This window comes from Peromyscus maniculatus, chromosome 11 (genome assembly GCF_049852395.1).
Source record: "Peromyscus maniculatus bairdii isolate BWxNUB_F1_BW_parent chromosome 11, HU_Pman_BW_mat_3.1, whole genome shotgun sequence".
In the NCBI taxonomy this organism is placed as follows: Eukaryota; Metazoa; Chordata; class Mammalia; order Rodentia; family Cricetidae; genus Peromyscus; species Peromyscus maniculatus.
In genome coordinates, this window is record NC_134862.1 from 8195353 (window position 1) to 8214115 (window position 18763).

Sequence of the window (18763 nt, forward strand, 5' to 3'; positions counted from 1 at the left end):
ACCCAGTCACGTTTCTGCATATGCTGTACACATGGCCCAAGGGTAATTTTGTTTGTAGTGTATCCATGTTTTGAATGTGACCTGTCTCATGAGGCCTGGTGCAGAATTTTGGATTTGGTTACCAGGATGTTCAACCTGCTGTAGTGTAAGGACCCTGGTCTGTCCTAACTTTTCAATGGTTTCCCCAGCTAGAAGCCTGGGGAAAAACTCAATGAAGTTTGTCAAAGTGGAGCAGAGGGGAGGCAGTTATGAGTGCCCGCTGCCTGTGAGGGGTTGCTGAAGACCTGAGGGGTCTACGAGTGACAGACAAGCCATGGGAGGTGGGCATCCCTGAAGGACACAACACTGCCCTGCCAGAACTGACCTAGAAACATGGGTCCAAGGAAGGCAGGAAGCTGCCCGGGCACTCACAGCCCTGCACACAAGGGAAGGGTCTGCAGAGTCCAGGGGTGCGATGCAGGGCTTTAGTCAGGGCACCAGCCCAAATCAGCCTATCCCTTCCAGGACAGGTTCCAGTGAGCAGCTCAGGCCACAGCCACCCCCCACAGCTCGGCAGCCCGTGAATACTGCACCAAAGTTCTTTCTTCTATCAAACCCTGGCCAGGGGACCATAACAAAGGCCGAGCAGGGCTCCAAGTAGCAGGGGGCATTTGAGGAAGAGACCTCTGTACTCCCATGGAGAGGCTGGGCAGAGTCCGTGGGAGCCAAGTGAGGACCTGAACTTTCCAGAAGTGAGATACCCAGAAGGCAAGGAGCATTCCAGACTTCTTCTCTGAATACAGCCTCTTCTTCTAAGTTTATGCAACATGCGTTTGTTATTGAAGACAGTCCGTCACACCTGAGACTGCCTTCAAACAATCTGAAGGAGAGAGAAGGCAACTGAGGTCGGGTGCGCAGCTCAGCAGCAGGGCGTTGGCCTTGCATGCTTGAGGATCTCTGGGTTCTGGGTTCAATCTGAGGAGCTGAGGGGCTAGCGTGGTGGTAGAACACCTGCCTCAAATGTGTGAGGCCCCAGGTTCTAGCTTTGTTCCCTATCGCTACAAAATAAAATACAACACATTAAAAACATAAAAGGGAGAAGTTGGGGAGTAAATATTTCAGTATTTAAGGGCCAAGAGGTAAAATTATGTTGGCACGAGAGAAAACGAAATTCCATTTTTTTTTTTTTTTAAATAGCCCAGAACTGCCCTCAAACCCAGCCCCAGCATCACCACCAGGGTCGGTGGTACAGGTGTGCACCACCACATCCAGCTCTCCACAATGTATGGTTTATGGTGCTAGGGATCAAACCCGGGGCCTCGATCATGGCTGGCAAGTGCTCTGCCATCGAGCCACACCCCAGTCCTGCATGACTTAACATAAGCAATTCAAAATATAGCAATTTAGTATAATTGTCGATGCAGGGCTATCATTTCCTAAACTAGGTTTGAAGACAATGTTCTCTGTTATCCGACTGATGGCAAAACCAGACTTACAGCACGGGATTCAGTCCCCGTTTGCGAACATGTAGCGCGGGGTGCGGGGTGGCTCCCTGGAAGGAAGGAAGGGGACACAGGACCTCACCACACTAGCCCTAAGAACAGCCCGATGGTCCAGGCCAGCGTCTGTGAGCAAAGTGACAGGAACGCCTAGAGGGGACCCCAGCAGAACCTCCACAAGCCCAGTGGGGGTTGGAGAGCTTATAGTTGGAGCTGGCCTTGGACAGGAAGCCAGGGTGCTTCCCAGGATCTCACTGGTCCTCGGCCTGGTGGCCCTGTCTTTGGAAGGGAAGGGGAGAAGAGAACATGTATGAACTTCCCATACTGGCCAAGCAGACCGGCATGGATCAGCGTGCCACTGATGCCCACACCGACACACACACACATCTAGCTGCAGATGGCAGGGAAGGCCTGGGGGCACCGGGCATGCCCAGGACAAGCCAGGGTCACCCAGCTACTGCCAGACTTTGATGACTGGGAAACAATGGCTAAGCCTTGCCATGGCTCAGATTCACTTCCTGACTGCCATGACCAGGTTCTGAGGTCTCCAAGTCAATGCTTACTTCATTTTGGGGGCGGTGCTGGGGGGCAAACCTAGGGACAGACACTACCAAGTGGACAGACTGCTCAGCTCCCACTAAAGGGACACAGTCACTCGTGATGCAGCCTGGGACCCTTGACTCTTGCTCCCGCCCCTCCAGTGTACCTAAGAGTGCCCACGTTCAACTCCCCATGCCCCCACCAACCTCAACTTTCCACTGACAGCAGCTAAAGAGCCTTTCTATTTCTCCCACTGACGTGTTAATGATTTTCAGAACTTCAGCGGCTTGGGCCAGCCCCTGAAGCAACACTGGACTTAGGAACTGGTGACGTGCTTGTGGGTTCCGGCTTTTTCCCTGTAAAGATCGCTCTAGGTTAATAGCTCTGCTCAAGAGGCTCCAGGCAGACTGGGTGAGAGGTCACTAGGGCAATGTCTGACCTTTTTCTAGACCCCCAAGATGATTAATCTTGATTGTGGACTTGGTGGGATTTTGTATCACCATGGAATCAAACCTTCGGGTATGTCTGTGAGAGGTTTTCATTTGTATTCTTTTCATTTACTCAGCAAGGGCAAGAAAAATTATGCAGTCAAGTTTCCTGTGTTTGGGGGACATCAGAAACCAGCACATCCAGAGTGCAAAGAGGCAGTCTCCCCTGGGAAAACCATCTTCTTGGTCATGGTAGCTCCTCTTCCAGGTAAGTGTGTGAAGAAGTTTCTAGATTAGCTACTTGAGGTGGGAAGACCCACCTTCAAGTTTCATGGGCTGGAGTTCTGCCCTGAATAAAAAGGAGAGGGTAACGAGAAACCCTGTCTCGAAAAAAAAAAAAAAAACAAAAAAAAAAAGGAGAGGGTAAGAGGACCCCAGCATCCATCTCTCTCTGCTCCCTGACGTGGATGCCATGTGAGCAGCGCCTCACTCCTGCCGATACCTTCCCTGCCATGATGGGCCGCACCCCCCCAGACTGTGAGCCAGAAAACCTGTCCTCCTTTCTGTTGCTTTTTTTTTTTTTGTCATAACGTTTTGTCACAACCATGAGAAAAAATAACTAATACAGACCCCAAGGCAAGACTTGGGACTTCCCACGCCATCTGGCCCTTCTAAGACATGCCATCTTTTGCTCTCGATTTGGAACCGAGAAAGAAAGGTATCAACACGCCCATTCCTTAGAATTAAAGTTTAGTCTCTGCTCACACGGCCCATGTGGAGCCATCACTTGGGGACGGTGGCCACAGACACTCGATGGGCTGAAAGTCAGAGGCCCAAAACCTAGTTCTGCTCCTTCCCGTGACTGACCCTGAGCAAATTCCTCTAAGTGACTCAGTTGCCTCTCGATGCAAACATGGAAACATGGAAACGCTTGGGCGTGATCTTCCTCTAGAACTAGGAAGTGGTAGGTCATGTACCAGAAAAGATGGCAGGACAGAGCAGTGTCACCCAGTCCTGCCGACAGGAGACAGAGAGAGTGCAGGGCCAGAGTGGGGAGGTGATGGAAGATCAGCAGACGCAGATGCAGACTGAGAAGGGGGAAGAAACAAGAGATCGGCAGCGACTACAATTCCATCCCAGAGAAATCCAGGAATCAGAGGCTTCCAGCAAAAGTGACCAGGCATGGCAAAGGCCAGGCCTTTCAGTAATTAGGGGTAAAAAAGCAGACACTCACATGCAAAAGGATGGAATTGGACCCCCCCATCTACACACCATACATGTAAAACCAACTTAAACTGGAGCAGAGAACATTGTAACAACTAAAACTTCACAAATTCTTTTTTTTTTTTTTTTTTTTTTTTTTTTTGGTTTTTCGAGACAGGGTTTCTCTGTGTAGCTTTGCGCCTTTCCTGGAGCTCACTTGGTAGCCCAGGCTGGCCTCGAACTCACAGAGATCCGCCTGGCTCTGCCTCCCGAGTGCTGGGATTAAAGGCGTGCGCCACCACCGCCCGGCTACTTCACAAATTCTTAAGACAAAACAGACATTGATTTTCCTGAGTTTGTGTTAGATCATGGTTTCTTAGAATCCACATCAAAAGCACGTCAGGAGTAGTAGGTAGATCAGTCATCACCCAAATGAAAGTAATAATAATGATAGTTTTTGAGACAGGGTCTCACTATGTAGGCTGGGCTGCCCTTCGACTTGGAAGCCTCAGCCTTCTGCATACCGGAGTGCTGGTGCATACCACCAAGCTCAGCCAGGTTCAACTTGTACACATCAAGGGCCACCATTAAGAGGGTGAAGACAATCTACAAAACGGAGACAAACTGGTAGAGGACTTCACCTAGAATTTACCAACAACTTGGACAACTCGATGAAAAGATATAGCACAATTTAAAAAGGGGCAGAGGCCCTGAACAGACACTTCCCCAAAGACATACAAATGGCCAATCAACATGTGACAGGACCGTTGAACATCACTGGCCATCAGAGAAATGCAGGACACCGCAGGACACTGTGACACAAAAGACCGATCAACACAAGGGGAGGAGCTCAGTGGGTAGAGCACTTCCCTCCAAGCACAAAGCCCTGGCTTCTGTCCCAGCAGGGCAGACACTAGGGTGGAGGTACTTCTCTGTGTTCTTAGCACTCAGAAAACAGAGGTAGAGGACCGGAAGGTCCATCAACCTCTTCTACCTAGCGACCTGGAGGCCAGACTGGACAACATGGAGAGGAGGAGGAGGAGGAGGAGGAGGAGGAGGAGGAGGAGGAGGAGGAGGAGGAGGAGGAGGAGGAGGAGGGAGGGAGGGAGGCAGGGAGGGAGGGAGGGAGGGAGAGATAGAGAGAGATCACAGCAAATGTTGGTGAAGCAGAGAAACTAGAACCGTCCTCCATTACTCGTGGGACCGTAAACAGGTGCAGTAGCAATGTGGGAAACACAGGGCAGTTCCTCAAAGAGGTGAAGTTATTTTAAGAACTATCCACTCTACTCCCAGCCACATTCCCAAAATGAAACCCTGTCCACACGAAAGTCTGTGCCAATATGGTCACAGCACCAACATCTGAATCAAGCTGTCAGCCCCACCCACACACTCCCAGAAGTCAAGGAACTGAGAGCCCAGCCTCACTGTAGGAACAGTTTCTCTGCCTGTAAAATAATGTTTGCCAAAGCCTGATGCTCTTTAAGTCTAGAATATCCCACAAAAGCTCTGGTGATCAGAGGGCTCACCATGTTTTGGGGGAACTTAGACTAGGAAGGAGTTGAAGCCTTGGGCCAGCATAGATCCCTGGCAAAATGAAGATGAATTCTTGGGTCTACCACAGCTACTGATCCTCAAATTTCCCCATAGTTAAAAAAGGTGATTCAGCTGGGCGTCAGTGGTGCACACCTTTGATCCCAGCACTCAGGAGGCAGAGCCAGGGCCAGGTGGATCTCTGTAAGTTCGAGGCCAGCCTGGTCTACAGAGCGAGATCCAAGAAAAAAGGTGATTCAACCATACCAACAAGACAAAGTACACCTACAATTGGGAAAGCCAGACTCTTACATGAGAGCACTGCAGAGAATACACTTCCCCCAGGAGACTTGGCAAACAGCTTGGTTAACCAAAGTTGTCTCAAAAAGGGAATTCCATAAATCCCTCCTGCTGCAGGACCGGGATGGTACCCAGTACCTCACACTTGCCAGGCAAGGGGTTTGCTGAGCCACACCCCCAACCTAAAGCTCTAAATTAATGGTCAAGGCCACTAGATCCAATGCAATCCTCACCTCCTCAGTACTCTTTACTCACTGAGATTACACTGCAATAGCCCGAGAGGAATCATTTTGTTCTCATCCCTCTTCCCTGGTGAGGAGGTTCCACGCCATCTTCCAGTCCATTGCCACCCCAATTAGCAGCTATGAGAGGTCACACAGGGGCAAAATGCATGGTTTGAATGACAAATGTATCCCATAGGTTCGTGTATTTATTTGCACGTGTTGTCCCAGCTGGTGGTACTGTCTGTGGAGGTTATGGGACCTTTAGAAGATGCAGTCTTGCTGGGGGAAGTTTACCACGGGGGGTGGTCACTGAGGGCTTGAAAGCTTGCACCACTTCTGGTTCATGTGCATTCTCTCTCTGCGTCCTATGTATATGAAAATGAGTTCAACCAGCTTTCCATAGTACACCTTCCTCACCATAATAGAATCTATCCCTCCTCAACTCTAGAAGCCCAGACAAGCCCTGTCTCCACTTAGTTGCTTTTATCGGGTTATCTTATCACACTACAGAAGAATAACTAATACAATGACCATGAGGTCACACTGGCGTACTGTGGCATCAACCGTGTCAAGGCAGACATGCACACACCTCCAGGCTTGAATGTGGCAGCTCCTTAGAATCAAGGCAACTGAGGGAGAGGCGGAAGGCACAAAATAAATAGCCCCAGTCCTAGTAATTCATCCAAGAACAGGAGAGAGGCTGCCACCAGGTCCGTGAGAAGGGGAGCGAGTACTAGAGGAGAGCTGGAGGTGTCCCCGTCAGGCTGGCAGAGCTAGCCATGAAGCCAGTGGCCCAGGAAGGAGGTGCAGAACAGGGTGAGGCAAAGAGAGTAGTCAGGAGGGACCAACTAAGGAGCCTCCAACCACAGGTTCGGGGTTTAAGAGATGTATGTCCCCACCGTCTGCCTGGGAAACAGAACAAGGAACCGTTAAAAAGCGGAAAGCCAAGAGGAGAGAGAAGGGAACCGCTGGCGTTCCGCAGGCCAGACTCTGTGTCCGTGGCTGTCGCTGGCTTTCCTGGTCTGAGCTTGTTAGGTGAAACAGCGGCCAACAGTGGGTGCAACGTCTACAGCCGGGGATGCGTGGGGTGGGGACAGGCGCAGGTCTCAGCTGCTCAGAGTCCACACTTGAGGATGATGTGGTAGCCGTCATTGCTCTCTGCTGCAAGAGAAACACAGGGCATGGGCATGTGTGAGAGGAAGAGAGGAGGTGCAGCGGGGTCGAGGTGTCCCCCAAAAGCATGTATTAAGACAGAAGCGAAACCACTTACATAGCTACATAAAGAAGAGCATGTTTATACAAGCAGAGATGCTAGCCAGGTTTTGGCATCTGCCTTATGTAATTACTCTGCGCTCACAAAGGCCATAGGACAACCTCAGGTATCATTCCTTAGGAGTTATCCATCTTGGGTTTTGGGACAGGGTCTCTCATTGGTCTGCAGCTCAGCAAGGAAGCTGGGCTGGCTGGCCTAAGAGCCTCAGGAGTCCACCCCTGTCTCACCGGTGCTGGGATCGAATAAAGGCACGCACCACCAATGTCCAGCTTTTTAAAGAACAAACAAACATGGACTCTGAAGACTGAACTCGGGTCTTCATGCTGGCATGGCAAGCACTGTACTGATCTTCCCAGGCACCCTGGTTTCTACGATGAGCCTTTTCACCGTAACCCAAGGAGGACAGGCAAACGATGGCTTTCTCCGATGCTGTGGCTCCACTCAGAGGCCTGTAAGAGGCGTTCTCTGTGCTCTATTTAGGATAAGGCCCACGTTGTGAAAGGTTCAGTCTCCAGCCTATGGTAATAGTGAGTGACGGTGGGACCATGAAGGGATGGAGCCTAGCGGGAGAAGGTGACATCAAAGAAGGCATGTCCCCGAGGGAATAGGGAACGCCCAGTCTTAGCTCTTCCTCTTCACTCACTCCCCAGCTGTTCTGCAGTGAACAGAGCAGTTCACCACACTCACACCATCACACGCTGCCTTGCTGCTATGGGCCCCATCGGCCATGGACTAAAACCTCCAGAACTGAGCCCAAACCAACCCACCTTCATTTTGGTTATCTCAGGCATTGTTACAGTAACAGAAAGCTAACTAACATAACCTAGATTCACAGAATGGGACAGGAAGTGGTCACAGCAGAGTCTGAAACCCAGTCTCCTATTCTTTATTTTCTTTAAGTCTTATTTTAGTCTTAATTATGTTATGTATGTGTATGTGCAAATGAATGAATGCCTGGAGAGCCAGAAGCAGGCTTTGGGTCCCATGAAGCGGGAGTTACAAGTGGTTGTGAACCACCAGACGTGGGTGCTGGGAGCCAAACTTGGATTCTCTGCCACAGCAGTATGTGCTGTCATCCACTGAGCCTCCTTCCAGGCTCCAGTCTTCTGTTCTAATGAAGCCCATCCATTGATCCTCCCAGCCAAGAAACCTCACAGCTGGCCTTTCTCTGCCTTGCGCAAATTAACATGACTTGGTATGCAGGCTTACTCTCAGCAGAGTATAGGCATCCTGTCATTCTCTCAAGACATCTGGCTCAGATGGATCCTCTAAGCCCCTGATTCACCCTGCTGGGCATTGCAGTCCTTGCTTGGGCTGCCCAGAGACCTATGAAAGCCAAGGTCATGGAGAACAAATGCCCGGGGCCTGCTGCTTCCCTGAAGATGGCACTCATTCTGGCATGGCTAGGACTAGGGATGAGAAAGCTTGGCTTTTCTTGCTCCCAGAGGTTGCTCCAAGTTCAGCATCTTCTGGAGGGACCCTGTCCAGGAAGATCCCACCTGCCACCCACCAGCCTATGACGGCGGGGTTCACAGACACACACTTCAATCAGGAAGGCGGGGGGTGGGGGAGGGGTGGGGGTGGGGGCTTACCTTTTAATGTGCTGAGGATAAAACAAGACTCATCTTCAAAATTCTGAACCATCTGAAAGGCAAAAGAGAGCCATGTTTTTCTCAATGGTGTCGTCATATCGTTGCAAGGCTGGAGGGGTTGGAGAGACGGCCCGGTCAGTGATCGCTGCGTGAGCATGAGGACGGCATGGAAGCCACGGCAACAGGCTCTCCTTTGTCCTCCACATGCCCACAGGCACCAGAGGCAGGTAGATCCCTATGAGTTTGAAGCTAGCCTGGTCTACACAGCTAGTTCCAGGCACACCAAGGCTACACAGTGAGACTCTGTCTCAAAAACAAACAAGAAAAATCAAGTCACATACCGCAGATGTTCCATTTTGGTCAACCATAGGACACATGTACAACTGGTGGAGCTGAAGAATTCTCACTGCTGGTGGCCCTGCCACCCTGTTGACATCCCTCATGTCTGTGGTGACACTGTAAACACTCCACTATGTGGCCAGTACGGTGCAGAAGATGACTCACAGCACACACCACTCCCGATCTGCACACTTGCCACACCATCCTTGGTGCTATTATTTCAGCGTGTGCTCACACACCAGGTCACTTGACTGCATCGGTGGCATCAGTGCCATGTCTAGTGACTGGCATGCACCATCCAGGTTCCAAGTGCCTGTAAGCCGGGGTGTTTCCAGCAACCCTGGATGAAATCACCCAGCGAAGCATTCTCATCATTCAAGAGGCTCATGACTGGAACATGTTTTTAAACAAAACAATTGTGCCTGAATGAAAAATATCCTCCATAGACCCATGTCTTTGAACACTCAGTCCAGGGCTGGTGGCACCAGTTGGGAAAGTTGCGGAACCTTCAGGAGGTAGAACCTTGTTAGAGGAAGGGGGTCAATGGGTGGGTCCTGAGTGTTTATGGCTAGACACCACTTCCTGGTCACTCTGCTCCCTCCCCGGCTCCTGCTGCCACGCTTTCCCCAGCTCGATGGCACAATAAACCCTCCTCCCTTGCATCGGTTCTTGTCCCATATTTTATTATGGTAACAAGAAAGCAACCAACAGTGATTAACTGAAGTGTGTGTCAGTGGCTTGCAAAGACCAACAGAAAGGGGCTGCTACTCCCCACATGCACAAGAAAGATGACCCACAGCCACCTATCCCAAGCTCTCACTGTGATTTCTAACCAGTAATCATGAGAAAAAAAGAATTTTCTGGCTTCGTGGCGCCACCTGCAAAATGGAGCATCATGATGATAAAATGTAACCAGGATATACAAGGGAACCAGCACCTCCAGGGGGTGACAAACCTTTAGAAAACTCATCTACTGGAAGTCACCCCTGGGGTTCTCCTGCAAGGCATGTGCGCCCTCAAGACATGCTGAAGAACATTGGTCACATAAAGCTCATACCATACCCAACATTGTCAGCGGCAGGAGAGGGAGCCAACTGGGACCTAATCATTCATGGCGCTCAGAGGTATAGTGACCCTCAGTGGCACACATCAGCATTCATGAATCAAAACCATGGTGGAGGGGAAAAAGGGGGCCCTGGAGAAATGCATGGCTATTCCACACCTCTAAGTTTTAAAGTAGGCAGAAGAAAGGGGCCTACTGGGCTGAGGAGATGGCTGGTTGGTAGCACAATGCTTTGCAGCCATGGAAAGCTGAGTTTGACCCCCAGAACCCAGGTCAAAAGCCAATCAAATGAAACAGGCATGATGCTGTGGGCTTGTAACTCCAGGCTGGGCAGAGAGAGACAAGAGGATTGCTGAGGTTCCCTGAGCAGCCATCACAGCCTACTCGGCCAGCTCTAGGACACAAAGAGGCCCTGTCTTAAAAGCCATGGTGGGCGGTGCCTGAGGGGCAACAGACAAAGACTATCTTCCAGTCTCCACAAGCACACATGTGTACTGCTCCCACCCCTAATGTGTTAGGGAGAAAAGAAAAAGATGATTATTATAAAAGACACATGAACAGCAAGGGTCAAAGATGGTGCAAGCCTGCCAAGGGGGTTATAACCATTACAGTCTAGTAAACTGGGTACAAGGACCTGAAAACCTAGTAAAATGTGTGAGTCAGGGCCAGTGAGGTGGGTCAGCAGGTAGAAGCACTTGCTATGTGAGCCTGAAGACCTGAGTTTGATTTACAGAACCCACAGAGGAAGGAGAAAAACCATGCACACACATTGTCCTATGGTCTCCACACATATACTACAGTGCGTGCGTGCACATGCGCGCGCGCGCGCGCGCGCGCGCGCGCACACACACACACACACACACACACACACGCACAATCAGATTTAAAAACAAAACGTACATTAATTTTATAAATCTTTACGTGTAGGCTGCATTTCCTAATATACACTTCAGAAACAGTTAAAATATAAACACAAGCATGCATGCCAAACCCAACAGGGTAAGCAAAGCCCCTTTCAATTAAAAAAAAAAAAAAAAAAGCAGCCGACTTTTTATTGCCTGCTCTGGACTACTGCCTCAAATCCTACAAATGCACCCACCTGTCGACCCTGACCCTCCCTGCAGAGCCTAATGGTGCATGAAGTACATTTATTCTATACCTCAGCCTGCTCCAGCTCGGACTCTTGGCCGCCCAGCCACTTGGGCATGAAAAGCCCTAAGCAGGGCCCACAAGGGCTTAATCAGTAACTCCCTTGTTTAATTGAGTGCCCTTGCACCCCAGGGGCTGGCTCCTTGCTGGCCAGGCTGCCTCCAGAGCGCTGGGTAATTCTGAGCCAGCCGAAGGTTTCCAAATTGATTCGGGTTGAGTGGGAAGGAGACTTGGGGGAATGAGAATGGCCTACTTAGCCAAGGTGGCATTCGAGGTCTGCTCTCTGCCTCGCTCGCTCGCTAACTGCCTGTTGTTGAGGGCACAGGGCAAATGGGGGAGGGACTTCCTCAGGGACCTGGGAAGTCGCAAGGCACATACATTCATGGTTTGTATCTTCTCAAAGAGAAATGCTCCGGGGCCTGAGGACGTGGCTCCATTGCTAGAATGCATGCTTAGCTAGCATGTACAAAGCCCTGGGTCCCGTTTCCAGGGCTGCCTAAACCAGGTGTGATATGGTACAGAGGTGTAATTCCAGCACTCTGTGATTCCATGGGCCCAATAAAAAGAAGTTAGGTCACCAGGGTTAGTACTGAAGGGGAAAGTGGGACCTTAGCACCCCACCCCACCCCCTTCCTTCTTGGCCATAGTGAGAACAGTTTGCTCAGCCACTCTCCTGCCACGATGGGCTATCTCACCACCAGCCCCTAAACAATAGGAAACTGATGATGGACCAAAATCGCTCAAATGTAAGGCAGTCACGTGTGTGTGTGTGTGTGTGTGTGTGTGTGTGTGTGTGTGTGTGTGTGTGTGTATACCTTCTCTCCAACACTGAGATTACACTGAGGTATACCACCATGTCGGCTTTGACATGGATGGGTTCGGAAGATTGAACCCGGGTGCTCACACTTTCAAGGAAGGTGAGCTCTTGCCCAGACTGAACCTCTCTTCTTAAGTTCATGATCCCACACATTCGTTACAGTGCCCGAGAGCTAACCGATACAATACCAGTCAGTGGAAGGAAGGTCCAGGACATGAGCTTAAGATCACCTGTTCCATCATGGGTAAGTGATGCCCAATTTGGTAGGCAAGTCTGCTCCTCAACACATCACTCCCCAAAGGGCTGGGACGAGGTTCCAACAGGGCTCTGTCACTTCCTGGACCTCGCGCTAGCAGCTAGTTCCACATTCCTTCCACGGGATTATGTTGAGCACCGATTCAGTGGTGTGTACCTTCATCGCTGAAGGAGGCCTTGCTAGTGTCTCCCAGGGGCCACCCCTGCCCTCCTTTAACTACCGGCCTCTGCGGACTTGCTCCCTACTTGATGGGTGACACATTCCTCTGACTGTACACGTGCCCCAAGGCACATAAAGAAAGCTGTCCTCTGAGTGTAACAGCCATTACCACCTTAGTCACAGCAGCTATGACTACCCACAAGGGACCCTTAAGAACGAGCCTGTTGGGCCATGGAGATGGCCAAGCTAATAACTTGCCTGCCCCAGGTCTGATGTCTAGTCCCACATGGTGGAAGGAGAGAACTGACTCCTGCAAGTCCTCCTGCGTGCCTGCGTGCCTGCGTGCCTGCGTGCCTGCGTGCCTGCGTGCCTGCGTGCAGTAGCACCCATGCACCCACGCACCCACCTACCACCCCTCACAAAATAAGTAAATAAATGTAACAAAAATGTTTTTAATTATGGGGCTTGTTGCCAGTCCCTTATGGAGGGAGGGCAGGAGGAGGGTTCTCGGCTCCTCACAGGAAGCTGATTCTTCCTACACCTCCCTCCCAGGTTTATGCAATCAGTTTGCAAGGTTAACTGCAAGAGAGACTCCATCTATACAGCTTCGGAGAGAAGACTTTTTGGTGGTGTGGCTCTTGTGGCGTCAGTAGACTCTATGGGGCTCTCGATCTTCCTAATGCTGTGACCCCTTAATACAGTTCCTCGTGCTGTGGTGACCCCCACCACGAAATTATTTCATCGCCACTTTATAACCGTAACTTTGCTACCATTATGAATCGTAATGTAAATATTCTTGGAGACAGAGGGTTGATGGAGGGGTAGTGCTCCACAGGCTGAGAACCGCTACCTCAGCTCACCTCATTGCTCACCACCACGTGGATGCCAGTGGGGCCCTGCCGATAAACCCGGTGAATGTGCTGTGGGGGGATGCTGTACAGACTGGCGATCTTCTCTATCAGCTCCAAGGTGGTCAGCTCTTCCAGGAAGATGGCGTGGTACACTAGGGAGGAGCAAGCGCCTTCGTTTAAGGACACAAGAACCTGATTATGTGTCCCTACCCCATCCTGAGAAGCCAAGAGCTCACATGTAAGGATGCTCACGCCCAGAGCCATGGATTCTGTCGGAAGCTGAGAAGGCTGGTGGAGCCTATTGACAAGTAAGCACAGGCTGGCTGTTTCTGTCTCTCCTGGGCACATATGTTGAATCCTGGACCCAACCAGACCCCAAGGCACCCAGCTAGGGGAGGGGAGGACCTAGAGGAGCAATGGAATTCCGATGTGGTGCCTGGTGTGCATGTATCCTGCACCGTGGGAGGAGAGAGCGCTATGACACCTTTCCGGGGGTTACGCAGTGGCTTCTGGCGGCAGAAGGGTATTTAAGGACAATTAGAGGGTGCTGGGGAGAAAGCCAACTGAGCCCCAGTTTTCATTCCTCTCTGCTTCCTCACTGTGGATGTGACATGACCATCACACTTTCACGGCCATGACGTCCCTGCCACAGGGACTATGCCCTCAGACTGTGAGGCCTAACAAACTTCCTTCACAGCGAAGACAAATGTCACTAAAACACTGAGAGCAGAAACTGAGCAGGCTCGGGAGTCTGGCTGCAGGCTTCTGCTCCACTCACCACACAGGCTGTTGTCTCCACTGCCATCCTGCTTCTGGGGCAAGAGTACTTGGTTCTGCTCCAGCTCCTGGCAGACATAGATGGTCATCTTTGGCCTCACATTCCTGGCAAAAGAAGAGGAAATAGTTAGCAGATAGGATGGAATGTTGCTCTACAGTATTTTGGAATGTTCTAGAATATTCCAGAACCTAGAGTAGAATTTGCAGGTTGGAGGGATTTAGAAAAGAAGCAGGTGGTAGGGATGCAGCATGCTTCTCAGGGACATGTTTTCAGGAATAGAATCCAGTCCTGATGGATCTTTATGGCTTCATACAGGCTGTTCTGGAGGAAGGGGGTAGATGACTCTTTGCGACCTGCCAAGCTGAGGCTTTTCTGTGGCCCTGAATCTCAAGAGGTGGCATGGAGTGTAGCTTGGTGGTACAATATGTGCTTGGCATGTGTGCAGCCCTGGGTTTCACCCCCCAAAGGGGAGAAGAAAAGAGGCAGAGAGTCCTTCACGAGAGTGAGCAAGGCTCCTCTCCACTCCACATACAGGAAAACTGGGGCTTAGGGGGGCAAATGGCTTTTTTTTTTTCATTGCACAGCTCCAAGGAGGCAGACCTGGGATTCACCCTCCATTGTGTTCTCTACTTTCAACTGTACTATACCCAGCTGGCTGCTCTGTTTTAACCTTAAGGCTCAGGTATAGCTCAACGACAGAGCACTTGTTGGCATACACAAGCTCTGGGTTCTAGTCTCAGCACCAGAAAAAGTAAAGAGCACAACATTGCAGCAAACACTTAAATTTGGTTTGACTGTGATGCTAATTCCAGTGCCACTGTACAGGGGCCCACGTGGCTAGAGGTTTCTGGACTATCATAGACCATTTCATGTCCGTGGTGGTGGAGAGTTCTGCAGACAACATCGCCCTGAAAACCGCACTGTGGTTTTCAAGGCCATACCCCGCCCCTGGGGAGTCAGCTCTCAGTCAGGACTCTGCAAGTGTTCAGAGTCTGGGCCAGTGACTAAAGGCCAAGATCCACAGGCTCTGGGTCCAGTGGAAGAGAGGGAGGTTGTGATAGTTAATATTAATTGAGGATCTGGAATCATGTAGGAGGCAGACTTCTGTGAGAGAGGGCGTTTCCAGATGGGGTTAACTGAGGTCAGAAGCCCCACCGTTAATGTAGGCAGCACCACCTGACGAACTGGGGTCTCAGACCCCACACAAGGAAGAAAGCAGTCTGAAGCAGCAACATTCCTCTCTTTCTGCTTCCTGACACAACGGGACCAGCGACCTCCCCCACTGCGGCCATGGCTTCCTCCTTGATGGACAGCACTGTGGGGAGTGGAGGAAGGCCCGAGGGTGGGAAGTCCTGGGTGAATGTGTGTTGTTGCCATGACCAGGCCATGCCAAGGACCTCAGACCCATGGGAAAGTGGCAAAGCCTTGCCTTGGAGTGAGGTTCAGAGTCCATGTGTGAATATTTGATAGTGGGTTCAGAAAACATCCACATGGCTCCACCCCCTTGATATTTATGGCCTGAAGACTGCTCCCCTACAGAGACTGTTCATACTGAGATTAGCTAAATCATCCCCATTCAGCTGTACACCATAAAACCTCCTTCCTGTTTACCTGTATGTACTAACCCTTGTTCAGGGGCACGCCATAACCCCACCTCGCTGTTCAGCTCTAATGAGCACACTGAGCCTCCTCCATCGTCAGGGAACCCAGTCTATCTGAACCCAGCTCTCCTGTATGTGTCTGTCCTTTCTTCATTCCCTAGCGGCCGCCATCTGGTCCGTCCCCTGAGCTGCACTGGACATGGCACCATGCCTTCGAACCATGAGCCAGGATAAGCCTTTCTTTTCATAAGCTGCCTTTGTCGGGCACATTGTCATGGCAACGGAAAACTTAACTAATACTGAGGTATGTCTGAGCAAGGACCACTGCAGCCAGGAGTTGAGTGATCTCCACATGGCATCTCGTTCACTGTCCCATCCCTCCCAACACCTCCTCCAGTATTCACCCCCACACCAAAAGAGAGATTCCTTCCATCAGCTCGTCCCACTAGCAGGCTTAGCCACAGTTCAAGAGGCTGAGGTGGGCTTCTCTCTTGCTATACACAGGCAGCCCAGAGTCTTTGGCTGGTTGGTCTGAAACTGACACCTACCTGCCTTTGATGGCATTGAAGAGCCGAATCCCATCTGCAGGACCACAGACCTGCACCAGATCGTCTCTGGACATTTTCAGCAGGTCAGCACCTAAGTGGAGACATCCACCACTGTTGTAGAATATTATTTTAAGGTGTGTTTCTTTTGTTTATGTTGCATTTGTTTAACTCTGTGAAGCTGTGTTACTCTGCCTGTCTAAAACACCTGATGGTCTAATAAAGAACTGAACGGCCAACAGCGAGGCAGGAGAGAGAAATAGATGGTAGGAGAAATCTGGGAGGAAAAAAGGAGCCAGAGAAAGAGGAGGACTCCAGGAGCCAGCCACCCAGCCACCCAGCCAACCACAGAGTATTAAGTAAGAGAACTGGAAAAGCCCAGAGGCAAAAGGTAGACAGGGATAATTTAAGAAAAGCTGGCTAGCAATAAGTCACGTTAAGGCCGAGCATTCATAATTAAGAATAAGCCTCCACGTGTGATTTATTTGGGAGCTGGGTGGCAGGCCCCCCAAAAGGCTAAAAAACAACTAACAACACACCACCAGTCACATGGTGTATACATGCTGACCCCACAGCAGGGCTTGGGCAAAGCAGGGCCAGCCTCATGCTCAGTGGGCACTAAACCTTCCACAAGGAGAAATGACATAAGACATAGACGCAGAAGGTCACAGCCATACGACGTCAGAAGCTAAAAGCTTGTGTGCTCACAAGTCAAAGGACAAAATGAGCCCACCCCGCTCTCCGTGCTCATCAGCACTAGAGTGCGCAGATTTGGTCAGCACGCTACCACCAATGACCCGCGTGTGTCTCTGTGCAGAAGCATACAGCTCGCTGCAGGTTGACAAGACAGACAGACTCTGAGGACTAGCTCAGCCCAAGACACACGGACAGACCTGCCAACCCACTGAAGGGAAGAGGAGGCCAGTGTCTCATGGGAAGAGAGGAGAATGACGGTTAGTAAGGATGGCCACAGTGTGACGTCTTTAAAGACTGAGTCCCCAGATTCCAGATTCCCAGGGGTCTCCAGTCACTCTGTCTCTCCTCCATTATCTCTATCTCAGGTGATGTCTGGAATAGCTCTGCGGACACAATGGCTCCTTCCCTGCATCCGGCCCCCGCTTTTTCTTTTCTTTGAGACATGGTTTCATGTAACCCTGGGTGGGCTTGAACTTCTCATTCTTCTACCTCCTGAGCACACTGCACCCAGTTTATGTGGTGCTGGGGCCTTGTGCATGCCAGGCAAGCAATCTATTAACTGAGCTCCAGCTCCAGTCCAGAATGGTTGGCTTTGTATTGGGACTAAAAGCCAATATCCTCCCATGGTCCTACCAGAATCCAGGCCGCCTCCCCCTGGTGACCTGACCTCACTGCTTCCTCAGTTCACCTACCTCACAGCCTCTGCACTTTCTCTCTGCTGGCAGAGCTCTCCCCTACCACCCCCCAGCTCTCTCTAGCACTCAAGGACCCCTGGGTAAGCCCTCCTCCCCTCCCTTGCCCAGCGTAGGTCCCAGGAGCCATGTCTCCCCTCCTTCACCCAGCACAGGTCACAGTGCACTTAAGTGGCCAGTTCCCATGGCAGCACAGGTGCCCGGTTGTCCTTGCACTTCTACCTCTCATTAAGAATGCTCTTGGGGGGCTGGAGAGATGGCTCAGAGGTTAAGAACACTGACTGTTCTTCCAGAGGTCCTGAGTTCAACTCCCAGCAACCACATGGTGGTTCCCAACCATCCGTAATAAGATCTGGTACCCTCTTCTGGCCTGCAAGCATGCATGTAGGCAGAGTGCTGTATCCATAATAAATAAATAAATAAATAAATAAATAAATAAATAAATAAATAATTTAAAAAAAAAGAATGCTCTTGGAGATAAAGCTGAGGCAACTAGCGATTCCTTTCTTCCCTCTGCTGCCGACAACTCCCCACATTGGGAGGGACCTTTACTCCCCTCCATTGGGGTTCACTGCTGAGTGGTCAGGCCCAGGGCCTTGTTCACCTCTGTACCTGCAGCACCCCACTTACAACGTTCATCAGTGGGCCGTCCCCCAGCCAAATCCTCAGAAAGCCTTCAGAGAGGAAGGAAAGCAGGTTTTCTCTCCTGCCTAAGGCTCACCTCCAACTCCAGGGGATAGGCCTGGAGGAAACATGCAGGGCCCACATGACAGGTATGAGCTGCCCTGATTGGCTAAGAGGGCCTGTGGTTTTTAATGCTGTCAACTTGACAGGATCTACACTCAGTTAGGAGAGAAACCTCTGTGCATGCCTGTGAGGGAGTTTCTAGATTTGGTTAACTAGGGTGGGAAGACTCACCCCGAATGTGGGCAGCACCATCCCACGGGCTGGGCTTCTGGACTGAATAAAAAAGGGAAGGGAGCTGAGCACCAGCATCCACCTCGGTTTCTATACCGTGGATGACGCTCTTGCTGCAGGACTCCCCTGCCCTTCCCATGTAAGTTGCTTTTGAGGTATTCTGCCACATCGATGAGAAGAGGAACCGATACAGAGCCCTACCTGGGCAGGGCAGGGCCCAGCCGCACCGACAGCTAAGAGGATCTGAGTACCGTCACTCAAACAGCTCCGCAAGTTGAACTTGACAAGGATTGTCTAGGGACATCTGCAAGCTGTAAGAAAGGGAAGCCAC

At 50.9% G+C, this 18763-nt stretch overlaps 1 protein-coding gene across 1 annotated transcript in view; it reads right to left on the minus strand.

The window, feature by feature from the left end:
* Window positions 1-6171: 6171 nt before the first annotated feature.
* The window catches only part of Tfcp2l1 (transcription factor CP2 like 1), a 56254-nt gene continuing 43662 nt past the window's right edge, over window positions 6172-18763 (minus strand). The window contains exons 11-15 of the mRNA XM_006994895.4: window positions 16130-16220; window positions 13981-14084; window positions 13212-13354; window positions 8569-8620; window positions 6172-6864 (exon numbers count right to left, since the gene is read on the minus strand). Of these exons, the coding sequence (XP_006994957.1) occupies window positions 6818-6864; window positions 8569-8620; window positions 13212-13354; window positions 13981-14084; window positions 16130-16220 (437 nt within the window). The 3' untranslated portion in view covers window positions 6172-6817. The remainder of the gene's footprint in view (window positions 6865-8568; window positions 8621-13211; window positions 13355-13980; window positions 14085-16129; window positions 16221-18763) is intronic.